We start from the raw sequence: 25,549 nt of genomic DNA, 5'->3' as shown, positions 1-25,549 counted from the left end.
TCCCATTTTCTGTTTCTTTATCGTTTTAATCTCAATACCATTCACAGTGCAGAGTTACAGAACTCCTTCATATCATTCAAATTCTTTTACATAATTTCTATTTCAATATCCTTCACATTTATATCTTTTTTTAAAAGGGCTATTCACACAGTCGGTGAGAGTTGTCCTTAAATAATGGCTCACATATTACTGCAGAGGGTCAAATGAGGAGCGCGATTACAAACAAAGTCAGTTCTATAAACTAACTTGTAAAAGCCAAGAACAACAGATGGATAACTGTGAGAGTTACTGAACATTAAAACTCTGAATAATGTTTTCCCAGCATAATGATGATCGTAACTGATAAAGCGATTGGTAAGTTGAATAAATTGCTATTGATTTACTTTATTTGTTAGTTTAATGACGAGGACATTACAGATCAAATATTGTTTACACATGGAGAGCAATGCAATGGATGTTACACATACATGCTGTTTGCAATCTCTGTCCCAGGACCACAAAACTGGTGTGAGCAATTCTGACCAAATGGCTGTATTGCAGGTAAGTGACAATAAAAATAGAGATTTACTAGAGTTACTCACATGTCTCATCCCTTCCCCTATTGTGAGTTGTTGGACGTTTGAGGATTACACTGTGCATTGATAATATAACAGCAAATCCATTAAATCTGGGTTTAATTTCATTGAACAACGGCCTTTGACTGACATCCAGTGTCCATTTCTGTTTGGTTTTTATGCTCTTCCATCTTATTAAAATGCAAATTTGGACATATTGTTGAAAAATATGTATGTAAGTAAATACGAAGGCCCATGCTTTCATGCTCAAAATGATACCGTGCTATTGTTCTTATGTTCAATAGGTACAATGTTAAACATATTTGCCAACTTGGATTAGCCTGTAAGCTAACAATTGCTAAGTGCACTAAACAGAAAGTACAGGTGATGCTAGTAGGAATGTCATTAGTTTCGCAATTCAGGTTTCAAACGTCACTAAAATTGATCCAGTGGAGGACAAATTTCTGCGGGAAATGTAACGGCAGTAAGATTTTTCGTTTCACTCCGAACTACAAATGTCAACCTCTTGGGGACACTGGAAGAAAAGTCAGGGGATCATAAAGTCAGTGAGATTCATCCTCTAAGAAATGTATGAAGTGCTCACATGAGAACTGACAACTGGAGTCAATCTGGATGAACATAGACATTGTAATGAATATAATACAAGAAATATTTTTCCCCTAGCCATTTTCTAAAGAGCCCACAGCAATTTTGTGTAATAGCTACAGTAACTAATATTCAGAAAGGCATGCTAATAGCCTGCAGATGCTCCTCACAGTGAGAGGGAGAACAGTTACACAAGTGCTGTAATGAATTCATTTGTTTGTGTGCGCTGGATTGTGTATAAGTATTTGCATTCTTTCAAGGGCCAACACAGAACGTACAGTACGTCAGAGGGATAAAGAAGCTTTGTCTGTGCACGTATGCGTCTCTCACCGATCATGAAGCCCATTAGTTTGTATGGCAGGACGCAGGAGGTGATGAAAGCCACCCACAGGCAGATGTAAAGTTTCCGGGTGCTCTCGGGCTGCACCCACATGAACAGGCTGATGGAGAAATATACACAAAAATGAAAATATCATTTAAAAGTTGCTTTTTTAAAACTATTATACACTTTTTGTGCACTTGAACACAGCATTTAGTCAAATTTAACAATTTTCATTGACTTACTTTTTTATCTTCTCCAAAACATCAGCCATCTTACCAAACAGGTTCTGTAAGGAGAGTTTGAGCACCTTATGAGTAAGTACTGTTTCATCATTATCGTTTTTCACTGATTTGAGAAGTAACATGAGCTGTGTTGTACCTGTGCTTTTTGTGCAACGTCAAGTACAAGCTGAAACTTCTCAGATACAGTCAAGTCTTCCTTTGGAGGCTCCTGCATAAAACAAAGAGAAAGTGTTAACAGGACTCTACCGATGCACATGTTTTCCTCCTGAAACACAGCAACAGGAAAGAGTAAAACAGGAGCTGGGAAAACATCTTACCATGGGTTCAGAGACCTCAGGCACAATGCTCCACTGGATCCTCCAACCTCTAGAAAAGAGTAAGATGATGCAATTAATGCAAAAAAAAATTGGGGGGGGGGGGGGGGTTGGATTAAATTAGGCCACCAAAGCTACTCCTCAACCTCTAAAGCCTATGACTGCAACATCTTTACAACCTTCATCACTTCTAAAGGTGAACAGGTGTCCCAGTTAAGCAGTGCAAGTCCAGGCAGAAGTCTGACAAATACTAATGTGCCCTCGTTTCATAATGATTCCCAAAATGCCTCACTTTGAGCTAACACTGCATAAACATCAACCAAATAATTCAAACAGGGGATTATGTATCATGTACTAGAAACACTAATGTTGATAATAAATGTGTGTTTGTAGGCATGTTTCAAAAATCATTTCATTATGATCAACACACATTTGCTGTAGCAGATTCATGCTTTTATGTGGTGCCACAGTGTGCATCTGTTGAGCTGTGGCTGAATAGTGAAGTTTGAAAAGGTTTTATTACACGAAGCACACAGTAAACCTTCTAACAGCTGGAACAAAATGTCAAACCAGCCATGGCAGCAGTTTAGTGACCATATCATAGAAAAATGGCACAATGGACATTTCTCTAATATCAGAGTACCCACTGAGGAGACGTGTTTTACCTGGCGATGAGGTAATTTAAGGACAAGCGCAGGATAGCCAGGAAGAGTAACATGGGAATGGCCCAGCCATGCCAAGCAGCATTCATGTAGATCTGCAGGCAGGCAAAAGGAGCATGAGACAGTTTAACATTCAGTTTAATGATTAAAGTGGTAACAGTTTACAGACCTTGAATAAACAAGCAATTCAAAGCTTTATAGGACTAATGTCAGATTGATTCAAATATTTAAATTTGACACAATGACCTACTGACAACAGCAGCTTATACAACCAGGTTTCTATAGTTGTATAAAGCAAACACGATTCCCGTTACAACATTGTTTCATCTTTCATAACAACCAATGTTATTTGACAGATCTCTACGCAAGAATACTGTGTAGTTTTATGTATGAGATGGAGACAAACCGATGACATATGACAGTGAAGATTCCCTTTAATGATGATTTCAGACTCTGACTTAAAGCATGTAATTGTGGTGATATAATGATGGTGGAAAAGGCTATTACAGTCACATGTCAAACTAGAGTGAGAGTATCTCTACATACTGAAATGGCCTTGGCATGTATGAGTGCAATCAATAGGTTGAATATGATTTAGCTTAATCACCGACTGTGGACATTAATGAAGATCTGATTAGACCTCTTTGGTCCTTGGTGGAATCACTCTAATCTGTCACTGTGGAGCAGAAATTACTTTGCTATTCATTTCATTCCGCCGTCATGTACAACCAAAAGGGTTCATCCGTCATTTTATGAAGCAAACTTAGCTTAGAAAGCTTAGAAATTCATCAACACAGCTTTGTATCATTCAGACACTGTACAATTTACAGAAGTCATATTCTGTTATAGTCATGACAAGCACTTTTTTTTTTTTTTTTTAATCTTGACTGCAAATCAAGTTTCCCCATCTGGGATAATACAATGATTGAAGTGAACTGAACTGAACTGAACTGAGAAAGATTAGACAGCACATTGTTCAACATAATGGATTTATGTGTTAGAAATTGGACAAGTTCACACTTACAATGAAGGCAATAGCTGAGGTGTAGACAGAGTGCCAATTAGATAAGGCGGAGAGGTTCCTTAAGAAGTTGGTGACAGGTCTGGCTCCTCGCTCTAGAACAAGAGATACATTCAGGTTGGTTTAGAACAAATATGTGATGTAGATTCCGTCTCTATTTTCTGCCTATTAACACCCACAAGGCCCTGGAAACCTTTAAAAAAGTAAATAATAATAATTGCATTACATTTTTATTTTAGTGTGTTCAAATTTTAAATCAAAATCCAAGTATTCTTGAAAAGTCATGTTCAACGAAGCCAGGGGTACAATATCCATAGTCATGGGTGGTCAACAAACATCTGCTCCAAAGATGAATGCTAATTATAGCAAAGTTTGCATTTTAAATGTGCTTCCATTGCGGTTTTCTACTTTGTGTGTGTTTTGAATACTCACTGAGTCGCCTCATATTTTCTGTTAACCTGGACAGAAAAAAGAAAAGTGAAGGTCAGAGTAAACGCATATGCTCACATATAAACACATGCGCAACCAGAAAAAGCTGCTTTATGGCTAAGAGGAGGTAGCGGCACTTTGGCCTTCATCAGTACAGCATGACTCATTCTCTTTTACAAAAGGAAGAGAGCAAGCAAGCACAGAGAACATAAGTAGGAAAAGAGCTTCCTACTTTCTCCGTCCTCTCTCTTAAAAATAAAGCCATTCTGAACATCTCATCTAGCAGCCACACTGCTATGAAGAATCTGAGGGAACATTGCACATTTCAAAAGGTGCATGCAGTATACTCTATGGTTTAGATATTCATCCATGATGCAGGATTGCACACCTTCAGTGCTACCCAGCTGCCGTCTAGCTGTCTGACTCCACATCTTCTTGAACAACCGCAGAATCAATACAAGAGGACAGACACTTCATGTTCTATTCCAGAGCCACCCTTACTCACCTCTTAGCACTTAGTGGTTCCTCGGCTTCCACGGTGCTCTCCTCTGGCTGGAAGCGAAAGTCCTCGATGTAAACCCCGAAGCGTTCGTACAACCACTTCTGCAGCCGTGAACTCCAGACCTCCTTCTGCTGTTTATCTGCTACAGAGAACAAATGGGTGTGTATACACCCCCTGAGATTAGGTCTATTCATTAAACATCACCAAAAGTCTGACAAATTGTGTCGTTTCACCATAGTGCGAGAGATACTCTGTACCTCAGAAAGCAAATTCAATGAAAAAGTAAAGGATAATTTTTGTTGTTGTGTTGTCATTACGGCACTGTTTGTATATTCTGAATTCTCTCTTTAAATAGTATGCAACTGACATACTATTGGTTTCATAACAAGGTTTCAGACACACCAAAAACCTCACATACTGTTCCCACGTACTTAACAGCATGTAGGTAAAGTAAAAGTCAAGGTCACTACCCAACAGCGACAGCTGTCAATTCAGACGACAAAATCCATAGCTGTCGGCTGCAAGTAACCAGTCCGTTTCTGTTCAGCTCTTTTAATAATAACTTAACTATTGAATATGTTATTGTTGTGAACTGCATTATGTGAGAATGGAGACTCAACAGGCATAGCAACAGTAACTAAGGGGGCTGGGGCACAGCAAATGGTCAATTACTAATGCTGAAGTGACCCTGAGCAAAGAACACTATCCTCAGCTGCTCTGGTGTAGCTGCTAAGTACACTCTAATTGACTCTAATTGACAGCAGTTGTACTGATCAGCCACCCTCAGAGACTGTGAGTGACTGTGTGAAGGTGAAGCTGAAAAAAAAGCACCCCGTGCTCTCTGTCCTTTTTTAAACAGTGTGTTTATCCTGTCTGTGAAATTTGACTATGTAATTATTGCAAAATGGGAGCTCGAGCTGTTTTTTCTTTTTCGCTGCAGCTTTAATACGAAACACAATTCTTTTTTTAAAAACAGATAATGACGTTCTGTTAGAAGCCATTTCAAATTGAAGTGAATACAGTTATCACAGAGCCATCGGCCTAAATTGCTCTATTCATCCTCTTCTTTACTTGACAGATTACACTCACTCTCTCTGTCCATTTATCCACACAAAAAAGCCACAATACACACTCTTAATCCACCCTGAAAAAAAACATTGACACACACACGCACCTCCGACACTGGATAGAGCTCAGGCATGTCTGCCCTAGATGAAGTGATCCACAATCATAACCCATTTTCCAAAATTAGCCACTACGTCTCTCCGAAACCACACACACACACACGCGCATGCACACACAACTGCTAGGTCATTAGAAGTCACACTATAACAAAAAGTTTCAAATAACAGCCAAAACACACACATTTTAGAAATACCATCAGACTAATGCTGCGTTAACGTTCTCTCCTCTTCCCTAACGGATGTATTTTAATGACAGCAATTAACCTCCACAGTAGAACAGTTTTTGATTAATTACTGCAGTTTGTTGTTGCTTGCTTGCTCTGGAGACAACTAATTGCACACTGGAAATCACCATGGAAGAGTGTCTTTCTGTGCCGCACACACACACTACACGCACTGTTGCTGTATGTCCTAGAATAACCCATCAGCACCACACTCTGTCTGCACTCACACTGTTGCTGTCGAGTGCTCAACCGCACACATCCTACATCCCCACCTCCCTTGCACACACACACACACACACACACACACACACACACACACACACACACTCTTCTTGATTTACTCCCCCGCTCAGAGGACGTCAAAGTCTTCCTTCCCCTCTCGTTTCCTGTTCGTCCCCCTGGACTCACACCAAGCCACCCTTCTCTTCCGCACACTCTCTCTCCCCTCCTCCTGCGGGGGTACTCATACCTGTTCCATTGTTTGAGGGCGACTGCTGTTTCCGGGGAGGCTGTGGCGGAGAGTCCTCCAGCCTGAGGGGGACAGACAGAGAGAGAGAGAGAAGAGGAAACATTTGTCAAGTGTAACTTCTCTATTGTCAGAGCTGCAGTCCCACAGCAGGCACGTCTCTGGCAGAGTTAAAAAGATACATATGGAGATAGAGTCAGAATTAGGCAAAGACATTTTGGTCTCAATCTGCTTGTGTTAAGTCAATATTCTCACCGTTATGATCTCATAACAGGTGGCAGCAAAAACAGAAAATTTTTTGGACAATCAAAATCAAATGGTGAAAAATTGGCTCTATGAATCCATCACACACATGCCACACTGAGTGGCAGCATATCTCCTCAGAACAAGCGCTTCACACCTTCTCACCCGGCCAGCATTTATTACCTCAGTGTGCTTTAGTGAAGCTGTTAGCAGACTGTGTGCCTGCAAAACAACCTACAGTATATAGACGGACATGTGTAACCGTGCAAAATATTCTCAGACCTATGTAATCTGGCACAACACAACAACGTATTCTTTTAACATTTTTGCATCTTCTTACTTCTTACTTGTATACAAGGATCTAAAGACTATCTGGATCTGATGAATGACACGTAAGTGTAACTACTGAACACAATTTAGCAGTTAGTACCAAATGCTAGTACTAGAAACATAGTGACAAAATGTCAGAAAAGGTTGCAAATGCCTTTCACAAATTCCCAAAGCCCAAGGAAACCTCTTTAAATTGTCTTGCTTTGTCCGACCAACAGTCTAAAACCCAAAATTATTCAGTTAAACAATCAAAGAAGACCGGGGAAACCAGAAAATCTTCACTTCACAAGCTGGAAATCTAACTGATTCATTTATCCAAATTGTTGCAAATTAACTTTGACTAATCCATTTTGTCTGCAGCTCTCAATATATCAGACGAATTGAAATAAATACTTGTAAAATGAGCAGAGAAACATAGTGAATAAGCTTCAACAGCAGTGGTGGGGACACTAAAAGTATCCTATGGCCCCAGCCTTCACAAATTGCATTGAAGTGTTACTGATGTTAGTAATGAAATAACATCTTACTGGGACGAGATTCAATTATGTTCCTTTAATTTGTCAGCCATCTGTATCTGGAACATTGCAGTGTGCAGATGTTTTACAGAAGACATTTAAGTCTGCCCAATTATATTCAACTTCCTAGAGAAACCAGAGTGTTTCAGTGTCGGCCACCAAGCTCTGCTGCCTTGCCCAGAAACACTTGGACAGTAGCCGCAGAAAAAGAGCACCTCCATCTCTCCAGCTGGATCCTGCTAACAGAGGATTTACTGAAGAAAACTCTGCTCATGGTACATTAGTTCACCTCTCACACACTGTCTCAGACATTCTTGAGGCTGTGTTTCTGTGCTGATAATCACTTGGAGAGCACTGGTGGAATTTCCCATTGGCAGGAGTGGAAACATCATCTGATCACACACGCAGAGTCGTACATACACACCCTGGGTTTAAGGGCGGCTCGCTGGGTGCCAAGAGACGCAGGCTTTTACTGACACCAGCATAGCAACTGTGTCACAGTGTGCACTTGGCGACACAGGCCGGCGCGTGACTTGCTTCTGTTTTTTTCTCTCAATTTCCATCTCCCTCCATGCATACACACACACACACACAAACACAGCTCCTTATGGAATTTCCTCACCCACTAAGCTGCTGAGGCCTATATTTATAACAGAAAACTTTGGTAGCACTAGGACTGACACACACAAACACACTGCAGATTTGACCTATGATAAACTCTGATCAGCTGAATTGTCACAAAGTGCAGAGTCAACATTTCCTGTCATTCCCTCACTTTTACTTCCCTTCTTTTGCACATTTAGCCTAATCTCCTGGCGTGTACTTGGCTCTGCTTTTTGTCTCTCTCTTACCTGGTTTTGAGCACCTCATTCATCTTCTGCTCCAGGTCTATCCTCTTGCTTCGCTCTCTCTCCAGCTCCTGCCGCAGGGAGTCCACATTGGTCTCTTCCCGCAGCTTCCTCAGCTCCTCCTCTGGAAAAATAGAACATAATCATTGGAGATCAGCATCTCAAATTTTTGATATGAAAACAACTCAGCCCCAAGAGCTCCACATGTACTTTCGAGGTCATGAAAAAGGCCTCTGATACGTATTCGTTGCAGTTATTCAAACTTTATGTGGAACATTTCATCCAGCAGATAGCATCTAAACTGGGAAAAACAACTTCAGTTTCTCCAAAACAGACAATTCAATCCAAAATTATAATATAATTAAATAACTGAAAAACATCTTTTTCTGAAGTGGAATCAAGGGCGAACTTATTCAACTGGAGAGATTTTCATTAATTACACATTCTCTGATTATTAATGCTGCTCTCACTTCATGTCTCCCCCTATCCAGCTCCTTCACCTTCACCTCCACCTCACTCTTCCTTCTTGTCATTAACCTCCTGGCTTCAAGTGGTTTCAGGTATCAAGGCTTTCTATGCCTGGGGTGCAACATCAGCACAGTGGTGTTTCTTCTCAGTCTATTGTCCCGAACTAAAGCGACACATGAATATTGGAGGAGAGGAGGCAATGAAAGCTGGTGCACGTGCAGAAGCACAAATTAATGAATGCTTCCAAATATTTATGTACCCATAGAATGATGCACATAAAGGAAAGATTTCCATTGTCTGCAGGGCTTTTCCTTTAATAACTGAACTTTGTGAACCTCCATCGCACTGCTGAGGTACCACATTAATGGGAAACACCATCATACAGAGGATATACAGTAAAGCACGATAAACGCAAAGTTTCCAACCCTGCTTGAAAAAAGGAATACCTTCATTCTTCTAAGGGACTGAACTAGGAGTAAAGGAAGTGTTAAAAGCAGGGTTACACACCCCCTGCAAGGGAAAGTGCATATCACCTGGTACGCCTCTTCTCCTCCCTGACACACTCCCATCATCACACAGGCAGGAGGGGATTCATGTTACAAGAATCGAGCTGCCAGTTTCTCTTTCTCATCACCTAATCTCATATCTCACTCGTCCTTTATCTCTACCCATTAAAGCTAATAAAACATTCATTGCCAGCACCTCCCGCAGCTAACGAATTACAGAGAGGGCATACTCTGTATCTCCAGATCTCACTTACTTTGTATGATGTTTTGCATTTCTGGTTTAGTGAAAGCAGAACATTTTGGTCTTCCCTCATGCGAGTCACTGAAGAGGAAACCCATTAACAAAGTATGATGTTGTTCTCTCTTTATTCATCTATGTAACATTACTCCTCTCAGACACTTTCATGCCTCCACTACTGGCTCAGTTTGCCTGTCCTCCTTTCCCTATCTGCAAACATAAGAATGTGTTTATGGTATTCATGTATGGAAACAAGACAGAGAAAGTGAGTGTGTGTGCGTAAGTAAGAGGCCAGCCAAAGGTTGCTATGGGCTAAGCAGCTTAGGGCTGGCTAGGTTGCACTGTGCCAGGAGATACACAGCCAACTGTAAACCTATTAGACAAATGACTAACAACAGCTGCAATGCACCCTGGGTGCTGTAGGCAGAACTAGATCAGTGGTTTACACTATAGCGAAAGTAATGCTTAAATACAGTGGAACTTGATGGACAGAATGAATAAAAAAAAAATTAAATACCTTGCCCTTTTGCAAATTGGTGTGACAAGGATACACCAAGTCTGACATATTCTCACCGTACAAAGTTGATATGGGGTATGTGTTTGCAAACAATTGTCCATTTACACATCCAGCAGAGAAAGCGTAGGATTAATATTAATTAAAAGTTGCATTTCTGGCCAACTGATGTATGAAATTCCAGTATTCACTGGTCTTTTAGCTCTCTTTTGGTCTCCTCCAACTTCTGAGGAAATTATGAGGCTGCTCAATGTTCCACTGTTTACCAGCTAGCTGCTAACTTTACCTTGGTGCCTTCAGATAGAAACACAGCGATTCCAAAGACTAATCACCCGAATTAAAGTTGCAGTCATCGATTTTCAATCCCAAGCTGATGCATTAGATAACTATTTAAAAAATTAAGAATAGCAACCTAAAATCATGCCACAATGTCAGTAAACCACACACAATATACAGTAATCTGAATGTAACTGCCCTAATTTGATAAAAACATTGATATACTGGTCAACAGTTTAAGTACTGCATGTACTATACTCGCCGTCACTCATTTGCTGTTGTCCATACCTTCAAGTCACTGACCCTGCAGATCTCTCACACTGTCTCCCTTCCTTTTCCCCCAAATTTCCTGCTCCCATAACGTGCGTTACTTCTTCCCCTCACCTTGTGCAATTATTTCTGTGTATAGGAACCTCTACGACTCCTTTTCCCTTTCTCCACCCTTTTCCTCTCATAGTTTCCTTCCCACCACCAAAAATAGAGGTGCCTCATTCCAAAAGTCCATTATACTGTGTTCGATGTGCCGCAAGTGTGTGATACAGCCCAGCATGACACAATATGGTATGTGTGTCAGACACAGACAGATAGAGTACAATCGTTTTCCTGTTCCACAGAGGCCCTCTACATCAGATAGCATATTAATAATACTGTCAACACGCCTGTTCTGCTTCTAAAATTGGATTGCTGTCTTCTATATATAAATCTTCATCCTGGGTTACCATATCACAGGGTCTCTTTGGCCATTATGATGGATAGTAACTACAACATTTATCAGCAACACAGACAGGGGATTAGCTAAATGCCATGCCAGGAGATGTCACTTTTAATAGCCCTGACCTTCTCTGCCATGCTGGCTTTGTATGAACCTCTAATCTCAGAGAAAAAAAAAAGCTAAAAACACACATTATATCATCTGCTAATAAAGGCTAGAAATCAGCAGGAAATCCTTGCAATGTTGAAAGAAGGTAAGTGCAATATAATGATGCGGCTGAGGCCAGAGGAAGCTTGCGTTTAGTTTAGGTAGTACAGTCGCTTCTGAGCATGGTATGGTTAAAGTCAGAAGATATCATATAAACAATTATATTGGTCTAAATCAGATTTGTCTGGATACATTTGGACAAAGTAGAACAATAAAACTTTTGAGATAGATTTGCAGAGATGTCAGAAAAGCGTGCCAAGTAAAATTTGTGCAATACTGATGACATTATATTTCTTGTTTACTGAAGTGAAAAAAATAGGGTAGGGGTGGTGCTGTGGAGCAAGGGTGGCATCTGCAAGCCAAAACCACCATGGCTAAGTGTTATATGAGAGACTTCCTTTACACCCCCCAGATGGCACAGTCATTTTTAAACAGACACCGACACTTAAAATGAAGACACATAGAATTGTATGTTTTCATCCATGTTTTTGTGAAAGAAGCTTGCAGACTCTTACCACTGTATACATATGTATTTCTATGACAATAAAGATAAGGCTATCAAACACTTTGGTATTTGATTACTTTTGTATATCTCATTGGGGTTGATCACATAAAAAACAGAATAAGTCTACAGCACCACCTCTGTATTCAGCACAGTGTGGTTGCCAAATAATACTGCCTCACTGTACACTGTAATTTGGATCAGCTTGTCCTTAAAATTCCTGATTTTGAAGCTGATAAACTTACTGAGGTTGAGGTTACTTTTGTGGCTTTTGATCTTATCGACAGCTCCATTGTAAAGCAGCTCAAAGCTGTCAAAGGTGTAGTCCTCAAGCTTGCAAAAACCCATCCGTCTCTGCAGTCGGCCACTTCCCGGGACGCTCGTGCAGGAACGGGACGGCAGAGTTGCCGCCTTGGGTCTTTCTTGAAATCGAGCCACAGCGACAGGTTCTCAGCACCCTCTGCTCACTCAAAACTCCTGAGCCCATCAAACTTTAGGTATATGCTCCTTGCTTACATGTCCCGTTCAATTAGTGGTCAAGGACCTGTTCCACTGTGCTATTCTGTCACCAGCAACACAAAGAGACTGTTCTGTTGTGCCTCCACACACTGAGAGTGATGGTCAGTGGTCAGAGCTGGTCTGAATACGTTAGTCACTTTGTAAAAAGAGAAGGAGGGCACAGAGGTAGAGAGAGGTGGGGCTTTGCTGGGTGGCCAGCAGACTAAGAGGGCCTGGAATCTGAGATTTCTGAGTACACTGGAGCTGGAGCACACGCACACACACACACACACACACACACTATACATGTTCATGTGTCAATATGGGTTTATTTGAGTGGCTGTGTACATATGTCGGACCATGTGTTATGTGTGTGTTATTTTTTGGTTTTACATTAGTGTGCAGGGGCGTGTGCGTGTGGACGCATGAATGACTACTGTACATACGCAAGCAAAGCAAATTGCGTTTCATCTAAGCAGGCAAAGTTTTTAAGACCTCAAAGGAAAAGTACTGTGTGAGTTTTTCAATCCAGGTCAGAGACAATGGCTCCTTTCATTAAAGGAAGGTGGGGGCACAGGGGGTTCAGAAAAAGAGAGGGAGAGAGGGGTTGTGAGAGAGAGAGAGAGGGAGAGAGGGAGAGAGAGAGAGAGAGAGAGAGAGAGAGAGAGAGAGAGAGAGAGAGAGAGAGAGAGAGAGAGAGAGAGAATCAGCTGCTTCACATTGGCTTCTCATTGTTCTCTTTCTCTACAGTGTTTGCCACAACATGGGTTGACTTGAGCAGAAAGGAGGCTTGAGCTTTGTGGCCTCCAGCTGATCTGCAGGTGTTAATACACCATTCAAAATGCTGACGGCAGAAAAAGAGAAAGGGAAGATCGGCCAAATATAACAATAACAGCCCAGAGCTGACAAGTGGTGAGTTTGTAAAAAGCTCAAATGTGTTGGGAAATATCTAAATCTATATCTTTATCTATATAATACAAACCACAATATCATCTTTTCCTCTAAGATTTATCTTTGCTTTAGAAATAAAACCTGTTGCACATTTAGACAGATAGCTACTCACACTAATCTATTGATACTGTCCTCACTGTGCAAATGGTTTTTCAAGAGACATTGTTAAATGTGCAGATATTGGGGCTGGATTAAATTATTTTCCAATCAAGTTTATTCTCCAATTTTCATTTGTATTTTCTCACTATTTTACCGTAGTCTTTATGTATTTTTATAAAACTTTCTTTCCTCTCTGTGGCCTCCTTTCACTCTTGCCCTGATATCTCTTGGTGACCTAGATTTCACTTGCTTGTCTCACTTTTTCCTCCTTCTGCAACGTTAAGTTGACTTCATGGCTAAATCTCAAACTTCACAGTCCTCTGTACGACATCACAACAACAACACTCCTTCTTTCTTGTGCCACACTGTCTTTGCCGACAGACTGTTCATCACATGGCACGGAGCCAGACTTCTTGACAGGAAATGTATAGGGAGTAGTTCAACTGTCGTCTCTCAATGCGTAATTCTATGTCAGTGTCTGTGTCCGCAAAGAAACATGCAATAAATGATGTAGATAAACAATGTCCCATAATCCAATGTTGTGTCAGCAGGGAGGATAGCATCTGCTTGTTTGGAGAACAGTAATCACATTTCACGACATCATGAATATGTGGCCAGGAGTGCAGCCTTCTCTAAGAACTGGGAAGTGCTTTCAGAGAAACAGTCATGAAAACATATGACAATCCCATAGTTCAACACTGTGCAAGTGTGTAAGAATACACCCAATTGCACTGGATATCAGAGGGGCCTTACATTCTCTGTTTTAGATCTCAGGTCTCACTCAAACTTAATCAAGACAAAATACATTCAGTACGTCTTGGATATGCCACCTGGTCAAAAGACTGAGACTGTAAAATTAGTCTCTCTACCCACATGACCACCTGTTGCATTCTCACACGCTCAAATGATGACTAAACACTATGGCAGCTAAACTCTTGAGGGTACAACAAAATTAAAAAAGGTAAAAACTGAGACAGTCTAGATTACACTGAGAGAAATGCATGCAAAAAGAGGTATTTGCACTACCTGTGTGTAGATACAGAGGTTACATTAAATACAGGTCCATTAACAATGCCATTCTTCTTTACAAACTCAAACATCCCGATTAGAAAAACCTCCAGCTGACAAGAGCCATCCTGCCTAAAATACTTAATTTCCCTTTTGTACAGAGCTCGGCTATGTAAGAAAGGAGTGTCTCCTTCGCAGGCACGGAGCAAGGTTTTTTTGTTAATTATCATGCAGCATGTCTTGTAGCTGTCTTGCGAAGGAGAATGAATCATCATCAGCACCGTACGAGTCATCAGTAATGAGGCAGAGTAGTCCTGCAGAACACTCAATCACTTACATAATTATCTCCAAGACTTTTCAATTACTTCCATTTTTCTGCTGTATACAAACTCTCCAAATTCTGAAGAGATCCATTTCTTACATATTTAACTTCCAGAGCAATAACTTAACAAGCTTTGGACAAGTTGTCTTGTTCTGTTTAGACAGAAGACAAAATACAGCACTAAACTGAACTGTCACGCAAATCCATAAATACTCAAAAACCGTAGCTGTTAGCAATAAAACTTGTAGTTTCTCTGGTTTGTTATATATTATTCCTGAATAATCTGCAGACTATATTTGCATCATAGCAAAACGTTTCCAGGGACGCTACAATCCAGTCTGACAGCAGAAACAATTTGGCACTGAATGTCGACTGTTGTTGACACCGAGAAATAGAAGAGCCGTCTTTCTACAAAAAAGCAACATTATTGTCTTCACTAAGGAGACCTTTTAAAATGTAACATTTTTAATTATGTAATGCAGATCTTATTGCCATGGTGGCTGAATAACTTACAGTGTATCATGCTTACTATATAGTTGATTTAAAAAGTTGAGTTGTTTGACAAAAGATCTCAGTAAACGTTGTCTGCTAAGGTTGCTCAAAGCTTTTAGGCTATCCCTAACCTCAAGACCACAGAATATCTTTTTTGTTTGTTTGTTTGTTTGTATTACCTGGTTCGGACTACTTGATATTTTTGGCTGTTATGATGACAATGACAACAAACAATGGCAGTATGTATGATACTGGCTGCCTTGTGTTAAAAAAAAAAAAAAAAAAAAAACTTAAACGGAAAGAAAAACCAACATGACCTTCCCCCTGTTTCACAGTTCCCCAACGTCAGTCTTCAGTCTTTGTGCAAAGTATACAGCTGTGCATGGAAAATCATCCTGTGTTTCTTGGGGTCAACATACAGAACATATTTTGAAATTCACTGTGGAAGGAGAAAACTAAATTTTAACACGCAAGTCCTTTTTACAGGATGGCATCATGTGCTTGACACACTTCATGGAATAAAAATGTGATTTTATGCACATTGTCATTCCCAACCAACCTGGCGCCCTACATCTGCTGGATCAGGCTAAAATCAGGCTTATATCATGTAATATGAACCTGGCATATAACTACTGGTTCCTTTTTTGTTTATGACCTTCGCAAATGTGCTCTACTGTGTGTCATTCTAGCTTAACTGCTGTTACCAAGGTCAAGGAAGAACTTTCAAGCTCTAATTTAATGCCAGTAACATTTCCAGTGTACCAACTACAGCGACAGCTTAAGTTTTAACAAGGTTGTTAATGTCAGTATCCAATTGGCCCTGCACACCCACACAGGTGTTTTCAGTTACTCTGGCTAATTGGCTCTTTTTCACAGACTACATGTTGTCATGTCACAGTAGCAAAAGCACAGGTGTAAACACTAAAATGAATGATTGCTGGATTCCATTTAGCCGTCCTCTCCTGCCCTAACAAACAACCAAATTAACAAAAAAGTGATGGAGTCGTCACCTGTCAGTCTATGTCACTGGAATTTAACATTCATTCATGTTTTATTATCGTTCTTCCAAGTGGTTCCCTGCTGATGGTGCCGGATGGCATCATGAAAAACGCAGTACATTACAGACCTATGATTCATCCGTGATTCTGATAGCTTTCAGTTTTGCTGCTGCAGCGTTGTGCATGCTTGTGTGTAGCCTTTATGTGTGTGCTCCTCTGCCCAGCATGAAGTAGGACAACAGCTAGGACACCGTATTGATCAGCCAGTCACTGTAGCGCACAAAGCATGGCCTGTCCCCCTGCAGTGACCTTCAATACATGACCTCAGAACAGGATAGCCTCTCTCTCTCTCTCACTCACTCTCACACACATCTAGTTCTCACAAATGTTATGGAAATAGTCCTGGGTAAAACCGATAAACCCAATTATAGCAGGACATGTCTACTCCACAGGGCAATGTGAGAATACAGAAGCAGTACATACATGTGCACACTTCAGCCTGCGATGACCAGAAAGGCCATCAACAACCAAAACGTCCAGTGTGATTATCTGTTTGGCGTGTTTACAGCACAGCTATGTGTGTTTATTTTTTTTCTTTTAGTCTAGCTAGGACTGCAAATTAGGTCTTTTGAAATAGTGAAACAGAGATTTAAAAAAAAAAAAAAAAAGCTAGATATCAACAAGCCAGGAATAAAAAGTAGGCAAAAGAGAAAGGAACAAGAGCAGACAATGGCAAAGAAAGAAAGGCATTTAGAGGCAGGAGGGAAAGGGAATAAAAGCAAGAGAAAGCTAACGAGAGACAGAGAGGAAGCAATAAAGCTGAGGACATTAGGTCTGCTCATATCATTACATGAGGTGATTTCCACTGGCACTACCTGCTGCCATTTTACCACCAGTAGGAGGGTCAGTCTGCTCCGCTCTGTAACCCAGGGGGCATATTCCAGTTGATCTATCTCTCTGCTTCTGCATTTTATACTATAGTAATCACAGGGCTATCACAGGGTTATCACTCAGGGAAACCAGGTCCTTGGAGTGCGTATCATAAATTTTGCTGTGCAGTGTGCGAATACTGAGAAGGGCACAAAAACTCACCCAGAAACATATACCTATATATTATTCTGTGGGTCATTCGAGACACACATGGTGATATGGTGGGTGTTATGGATAAAATACGCTGTACTAAAATGTTAATGATACTTCAAAACTGGCATGTAATTACCATGTTCAAGTAAGACCATCACCAGAACACGACAGCCATTACTGACCCTGACCGCACTGGTACCCGGTTGGACTCTTTCTTTTGTTTTTATAAAAATTCCCTTCGAGGAAAATTTATTAGAATTTAAAAAGGTGCACTGTGTAGTTTTGGGGGAGAAATCTTAGTCGGAAGAGAAGAATCTTCATCGACTGATGTGTAGTGCCTAAAACAAACTAAATCAAAAACTCTTTGTTCATGTGAGTGAATAAATCAAATAGAAAAACTGACCTTAAAAAACTCTTTCATATTGTTTTACTTTGTTTTACCTTTCTAGATTTAAACAGTGTTCTGGGGACCTCAACTTCCTCTGACAACAGCTTGTTTATTCAGTTATGGAGTTTGTATTATTACCTCATTAATATTGTAAATATTAAGATCCTGACATAGTGCCCCTTTACATAAAACGTTGTGATATTAACATGTATCTGAGCTTGTAAAATATTGACATGATTCTAAGCAATGATAATACACACCTGTGCAGTTAAACCTTCCGAAGCAAAATCATTTTCTGTTTCTGTGACTAATCCACATACCTCACTGTAGACGGTTTATTGGGAGCTGCAGTTCTATCTAGGTCTGTGGATAATCCTGCAGGTCTATCCACAACAATGTCAATGAAAAAGACACACTAATCTTGATCTCTTAATTTTTTTCAAATTAATCTTTTATTCAGAGCTTTGCACCACAAAAAAAAATTAATTCAATGTATTCAGGTGGCACCAGATGTCTCAGAACCTGAGCAAATCAAACCAAAACTATTGCCATATTTAGTAATCAATGATGTCTGTGAGTAAATAGTCTTTTTAATTTGAGTAAATCAGCTCTCTTACTTGAATTACTGAAGCTGACACATGAACATGTAGCGTTCACCCAACAGACTTTAAAGAGTATTGCAGCGCTTCCCTTGGTCTCCATATAATGAGGTGAATTATGCATTTATTCAGCGATGAAAACTTAAAAAGACGAAGTGAGACTAAGTGACGCTGCCAGCCCTTTGAACTAATCAGATCAGACTGTTGTGGCGTGTCTGTCTTTATGTGTGTGTGCCTACACACAAACATAAATGGAGAGAGAGAAATGACAGAAGGAAATAAATGAGAGGAAGGGACTAAGTAAGGTTCTGAAGAGGCGAAAACTGACGGAAACATAAGCGTAATACAGCAGAAGGTCATCAGACCTCTGCTGCGTGTGCGTGTTAGCCTCCGTCTATGTGATCTCACGTCCGGAAACTTGGTTACAAATTAACCAATTAAGTGCCCTCAGAATAGCTCTGGCCAATCACAACAAATGCCAAGAAAAAAGGCTTGGGTGATACACACACACAAACACACCATCTGGAATGGAAACTCATGCCTCCTGTGAATGCAGGAGACAATATACTTAAGCAGTGTGTTTGTTTTGGCGTACAGCGTGGGCCCCCGGCTTTATTTTAGGCAGCAGTGAGAAAGACGTCAGCGTGAGAGAGAGAGAAAGAGGGACAGAATACGCCTACACTCTGACTATGAAAAAAATCCAAGAAGCCCAAATAATTTATTGGGTTAATGCTGATGCACCATTAGAGGGATAAGCACAAAAACAGGACAAACCTCAAGGTTTGGAATGATGTGTCTCAGTTAACGATTTATTATCTTCTCAATGAAAAAAAAACTATACTATAAACTGTGAACTGTAAACTGAAAACTGAAATTAGCCCTAGGGAGATGAGATGAGTTAAAAAGGAAGCAGCGCAGAAAGTGGAACTCATTCATATTTTAGGTTCTGAGATTACAGTCTCATCTACAGCCACTTTGGCCGGTGACCTTTTAATGATCAAATTGTCCTGTTTGCAAACTGTAACAGATTTAGGCTACAAATCATTAAGTTTATGATTGATTCATCTATTTTTCTATTAATTGTTCAGTCTCTGTCACATACATCACAATTTACCTGTTGTACCATATGAAGTGATGGCTTGTTTCGCTTAAGCCATACATTTTGTTAAAAAACAAATACCTGTTACTGCATCACATATTTTTAAGTGAAAAACAAATCAAAGAATCTTAGTAAGTAGTCATAAATCATAAAGTCTTTTTCCACAAATAACTGATTAATAAATGGTGGTAATCTCATTTAGTCATTCAGTTTGGAAACTATAGTATTTACACGCATCTGATTTAACTTGTTTTTTTGGGGATACAATCAGCAAGTTGTGCCTTCAGCCACGGCAACAGACTTTGACAAATCAAGATGCATCAGGAAACCAATATAGTATGCCAGTGAGCTACACTACTCAATGTGAGGATATTGACAATTATCTAGATTCATGATAATGCCCATAATGAAAATTAACCACAATCTACTTATTGTGAGTGGTTTTTTATTGCGGACAATTATTTTATTGCGATCTGCAATAAAATAATTGTCCCATCCTTACAATCGGTAAATACTTGTCTCTGTAGTAGTGAAGGGGTCCGCCATTCCCACTCTGAATTCCACTTTTTACCTTTATAGAAATTCACAAGAAAGGATGCATGCAGTATGCATGCATAGTAACTCAGTGTTACTAATTGTAATTCTGTCTCCTTGCTTTCCTCTCCACTTTTAACTGTTAACTCACCTACAGCTGTGTTGGGAGTTGTGTCAATTACCGTTAATAGCAACATTTCTTAATAGAAAACAGTATTTCCTATTGCCGCTGCTTCACATTAAATGCTTTTAACTGGCAAAACATGGGGTGGCTTTTCCTGTAAAGCAGTCACAGGAAACACAGGGTATTTGTTACAGAAGTTAGCGCTGTGACCCTTCATCCAAAATGTCTACAAGACAATAGAAGTTTAAATTATTTGACAGCTGATCAGCTTTAAATATTGCAGGAAGTAATGTTCTGTTGTATTTCTGACAACATAACAAGGACTATTTGCTGCTCTCAGAATGCAGCATGCAGCTGCTGTTACCACCAGTGACCACAGGTGTCGCCAAATGAACCTGAACGGAAATCTTCAAGAGTATAAATGCAAATCAGGCCCGTCTTCTCACAGTATGTTGTAGCCTGTATTATGCTATGCTCCAGAAAAAGCCATTACACAAGACATAAACCCATAATGTGTTGCTACAAGTAACCTTTTGTTTCAGCCCACTAATCCCATTAGCTAAAAGTACCAACAAACTGTACATGAGCATATACGCAAGTTTATATTTATCTGTTCTCAACACATTACTGAGAATATAATGAATGCCCACTTAAATAGGTCTTAAATAGGTCTTCTGTAACAGGCTATATTATACGAGGAATGACACAGCTTTATCAGCAGTCTATTATTTATTGTACGATTACTCTGCTTTCCTATGGTTTATGTTTTAGAGTGCAAAGGAAAATAGTAGAAATAGAATATACAATAACTAGAGTGCAGGGCAGCTCATGGCTCCATTAGGTGCTAATGGATTGTCACGCTTCAGTGTTCCCCGAAGTACGATTACATCGGCCAGGGATAGGACAAGAGATTGGCAGGCATGAGAGAAATGGATAACCAGAGAGTGCGAGGGGACGGGAGAAGCAAGAAAGCAGAGGGAATACACACACTTGAGGTTGTTTTCAAGAAAACAACACCATTACCCAGAGATACTACTACCCTTTACCAATCACCAAAAGAGGGCAACATGTACAAAGGTTCCTCGCCTGCAGGGTCCCCTTACAAAATGCCAAACGGCTGCCATCTTAGGTAAAGCACTGATTACAAATCTGTTCTTTACTCTTTGAGCTCATGTTAACTCTTACAGCTGGTTCACCTGGTTGAGTGTTTATTTTTCAAACACACGTGTTTGTCAGATCTCAGAACATCACACTACTGTGTCTGAATTAAAGAACGCATAAAGGGACATCAAAAGCAACAGACGGGGGAAAACGAGCGAGAGAGAGCCAGGACCGATCCAGAGAAGAAGAGCGGGGAATGGCAGGCAGACTGTGAAAGAGCAGCTCAGCATGATGCAGAGAAAAAGGCAATGATGGATTTACTTATTTTTTAAGAAAAGGAGGGAGGAAAGAAAAAAAAAGGAGGAAGCAAGGAAAGGGCAAACAGGAAGGAAGAAAGCTCCGTGAAGGGAGAGCTCATCTAGTAAGCATCCTGACGTTGCAACAATGATTCCAGCTCTTTTTAGCTCAGGCATTGTGAGAGAGGACATTGCCTGGGGTATTCTCTTTCGCCCTCTCTCTCCCTGTCTCTCTATTAGACACACAGTTGAAAGGAAAGGGGGAAAAAAAAAAGCTTCACAGTCCATTACACACTGGGACTGTCAACGTGCTGCACAGTACAGGACAACCAGTACCCTTCTTGGATACCAGGTTAGACAAGCTTGTAAATGAGCTGTGTGAGCTGTGTGGGTGGACACGGCATAAGCATCATGCAGTTTGTTTTTTGTTTTTTGTTTTTTGTTGTTGTGTGTCAATGATCAGCCTGCCTCCCTCCCCTCTTTTTCCCTGCCTCCGCACCATCCATTTATTCCTTCCCTAGCCTTAGTTGTTTGGGAACTCAGTTGACAGACAAACAGTAAATTCATAACTCAAAACTGCAATATAAAGTGCAAAGAATAACCATTTCTTTCTCACCCTCTAGGGTTTAAATTGCGGATGCTGTACTATGAGCGGGAGTCATGATTCAGGTCTCTGTTTTCATGAATAGAGAGCAAAATCAGATGTGATCATATCAACATAAAATGGTGGGACTGGCTGTGTGGGTTGCAAAAAAAAAAAACTGAAGCAAACATTAAATCTAAGTTTGCAATTGTTTGTTCTTTTTTTTTTTAAGTGACAACCTAAAAGGCCAGTGCAGGTTTAATATACATATTATCTAAGTATTGTACAGTAGAGATTGTTTGTATTCACCTGGAATCCTGTTTGTGTCCACCTTAGAAGTCCTATATTCACTCTCCTTTTAGCTCTGTTTTGGTCTTCAACTAAAACTAAAAGAAAAGCTGTCTCTTTAGCTTCTAAATGCTCCACTATGTTCATAAGCTAGTCACTAATTTTACCTCACTGTTACAGTCACATTTAAGCTCTCTTTTGCTGGAAATTGCTGCTGTTTGAAATGAAGCTAATGGGAGCTGGTGGAGTGAACCAAAACATTAAAGTTGTGGTCTGTAAAACCCTTAAAACTGCATGGGGACTGCAGTCATGTGATCATTTTTAGTAGGTTTGTTTTTTGTTTTTTTTCTACATAAATCAACTGACCCACTGTATAAAAAAATATATTACAGCATTCACTGAATGTAATTTAGAGTAAGAAACTATCCTATCACTGGCTTCCTGGATATAACTTTTTCAATGAAGCGTGTGACAATACCACTTCTTGTTAGAACTCTATAGATATTCTACTGTAGATTATAATGATATGCATAGTGCAAACAACAGATTAATGTAATAAATAAATATAGCTAGGGTAATTGAGGATGCACCACTGCTTCATGGATGCTTCACCTCAGTGGGCCTCTCTGGTATAGCATAGTAAATTGATTAAAATTAGCTCAGCAGCTGCTTGCTTCCCATCATGCTTTCAGTGTAATTTCAGGGTTGCTAACATACTGTTAGCAAAACAGGATGTTACCATTGTTATCGCCTATTCTAAATATCAGATTGCATGTTTATCTGAAGTCCATTAAACTTGTTTAAACGTTTGGCTTCTTCATTTTCAGCTGACTTCCTCCTGTGAAAATAGCTTTAAGTGAGAAAGGTAGTATAGTATTTTTGCAAGCAGTGGAACCTGAAATGGCTTCCAGAGACAACTGGGTACTATCAAAGCTTTTAGATTGAGTTGGGCAACACATTAATGCTTCAGTAGTAGTAGGCATTATTTACTGGGGTTATGTTGGGCTGCCAGTCTGCTTGAAGATGCACACAGCAACTGAGGACAATGCAAAAAAAAAGCCGTGCTGCAAGACTCAAACCACAAAGCAGACTGATAACACAGGATGCTTATAATCTAGAGCCAACATACACATTAAGATTGAATTAAACACTCAGAGTGAATGTATTAAATCATAGTAGGCACAAGAGGTAGATACCAGCAAAAGTTGTATTTGTATCCATCCTCAAAACAACTTTTATTAAGTGTTACAACAAATGTTTCATTCTGAGGAAATGAGATATGACTAAGTGCCAGTGCTACTTGTCAAGGACAGATTTTCATTTCAGCTACCGCTGAGTTTAACCACACTGTCTCATCAAATAGCGGAGGCTTCCTGCTACATACACCATTTGGTGTGCAATCAGATGCTACCACAGACACGACACTGTAGAAAGAGGCGGCATCTCCACAACACAAAGTCACCACTGCAAGTCACTGAACTCTCACTTTTTCCGCATTGTTGCCTCCTCGCTGTTGGTGCTGCAAACAGTCTCACTACCCACACATGCTGTAAAACCACGAGCTGAATGCCACAAGTTCAGGGACTCTGGGGCGTGTAGAACATCTCTAACTAAATTAGAGACCAATACCAGAAAAAAAATAGACCTGTGATAACTTCACTTTGAGAGGCTCAAGACTAAGATCCACCAGCAAACATTTGGTCTCCACACCCAATTACAGATCTCTGTCTGTTGTGTATGAAACTGTGATGTGGTCAAGGACTGATGCTGTGAGTGTATATACTCACGTAGGAAATGTTTCTCCAATAAGGCAATTTCCAGGTGACCTTTGACTTCATTGAGTCGGTCCGACTCCGACCTCTGGAAGTCCTGGATGGCCGCAGCCATGGTGGGAGACCCCGAACCCGCCTGTGCACGCACACACGCATTCATGCAAACCAGTGTGCAAACAAGGATATTCACACACACACACACACCAACATAAACATTTGCATTCACAAACACAGGAAACAAAAAGTGAGACATGTTTGATTTTAGAATTAGGTGACAACAGAATACACATGAGAGAGAACAAGCATGAAAATCCCGCATGATCAGAAACATACACACAGATTAGCATGGCACCATGACTCACGCTAACGTTTCCTCTCAGGTCTTCCTCTCAAGTCCAGCTGGAGCGAGATAGGAGGAGGAGGAAGGCAAAAAAGAGGAGAATCCCCTTCTTCTGACTACAGCAACACTGATGACTCACACGCGTCTGACTAAGGGCTTTAACCCTGACACACACAACTAGCAACACAACATGTGTGTTGGTTGACGGCATGAATGACAACGATTGAGGGTTGCTGACTGCGTGAAAGAAGACAGAAACGAGGGACAAACTGATAGGTAGAAAGAGGTGAGTGGGTGGCGGAGGGATAAAAAAAGGGAGCAGAGAGAGGAGAGGAAAAATGTCGGCGCTAGCGGGTGATGAGAACTGCATCGCTGCTCGGCTACAGCGAGGGTCCTTTAAAAGACTCTGACACACACACATTGCAGCAGCTTCCCCCCGACAGCACCCAGCATGGTTTGTGTGTGCCTGCGTAGACACACTGCAATGTCTTCAGCTGAAGCGCTTTCTGCAAAAGCAAAAACGCGAGACACAGAGAGAGGAAGAAAGAGAGAGATGGAGGGAGAGGGGGAAAAAAGGATAGCACAGAACTGACATTGACCTGAGAAAAAAAAAAAAAAAAAAAACACGCTTTGGGAGAAAGCCCAAAGCCTGACGAGAGAGGCGGGTGGGGAGATATAGAGACACGGAGATAAAGAGGGCGTCCCTGAAAAAGAAGCACTTCAAAGAAAACAAACGGGAGGATGAGGGTGTGAGAATTAAATGGAAGCAAGAGGATGAAAGAGAAAGAAGTGGGAGAGGCGGAAAGACAAGGAGGACACGGAGGAGATGAAAGGAGCGAATGGTGGGAGTGAAAAGAAGTTCTGCTGCATTACGAGCGCTCAGCAACAACGCTCTTGGGTTTGGATTTTTTTCAGCTGTTAGTCCTTTTTCAAAAGTCAAATTGTTACGAGTTTGGCCTAAGGACGGTATGTAATGTGAGCACACCTTCATGTTGTGTAATGCAATCGTCAACTGTCAGTCTCGTCCTCCTGGTTATCGAAAGTAGGTCAAGCCCTGACGTCACCCTGGACGATTATCAGCTGATTAAT

General features: G+C 40.6%; 1 protein-coding gene across 4 annotated transcripts in view; it reads right to left on the bottom strand.

Annotated features, from left to right (window-relative positions):
- The window catches only part of gramd4a (GRAM domain containing 4a), a 48,584-nt gene that overhangs the window by 8,576 nt on the left and 14,459 nt on the right, over positions 1–25,549 (bottom strand). For 2 of the 4 annotated variants that reach the window (XM_030439840.1, XM_030439839.1), the window contains exons 3-13: positions 24,136–24,256; positions 8,466–8,586; positions 6,530–6,591; positions 4,656–4,794; positions 4,154–4,179; positions 3,725–3,816; positions 2,704–2,795; positions 2,042–2,090; positions 1,861–1,932; positions 1,725–1,768; positions 1,491–1,600 (exon numbers count right to left, since the gene is read on the bottom strand). In XM_030439840.1, coding sequence (XP_030295700.1) covers positions 1,491–1,600; positions 1,725–1,768; positions 1,861–1,932; positions 2,042–2,090; positions 2,704–2,795; positions 3,725–3,816; positions 4,154–4,179; positions 4,656–4,794; positions 6,530–6,591; positions 8,466–8,586; positions 24,136–24,256 — 928 coding nt within the window. Of the gene's footprint in view, positions 1–1,490; positions 1,601–1,724; positions 1,769–1,860; positions 1,933–2,041; positions 2,091–2,703; positions 2,796–3,724; positions 3,817–4,153; positions 4,180–4,655; positions 4,795–6,529; positions 6,592–8,465; positions 8,587–12,130; positions 12,505–24,135; positions 24,257–24,482; positions 24,970–25,549 lie in introns of those variants that run through there. The other 2 variants (XM_030439842.1, XM_030439841.1) reach the window with 2 other exon arrangements.

This window comes from Sparus aurata, chromosome 14 (assembly GCF_900880675.1).
Source record: "Sparus aurata chromosome 14, fSpaAur1.1, whole genome shotgun sequence".
Taxonomy (NCBI): Eukaryota; Metazoa; Chordata; class Actinopteri; order Spariformes; family Sparidae; genus Sparus; species Sparus aurata.
Note: the sequence above shows the minus strand (reverse complement) of the source record. Positions and strands in the feature narration are given on the sequence as shown.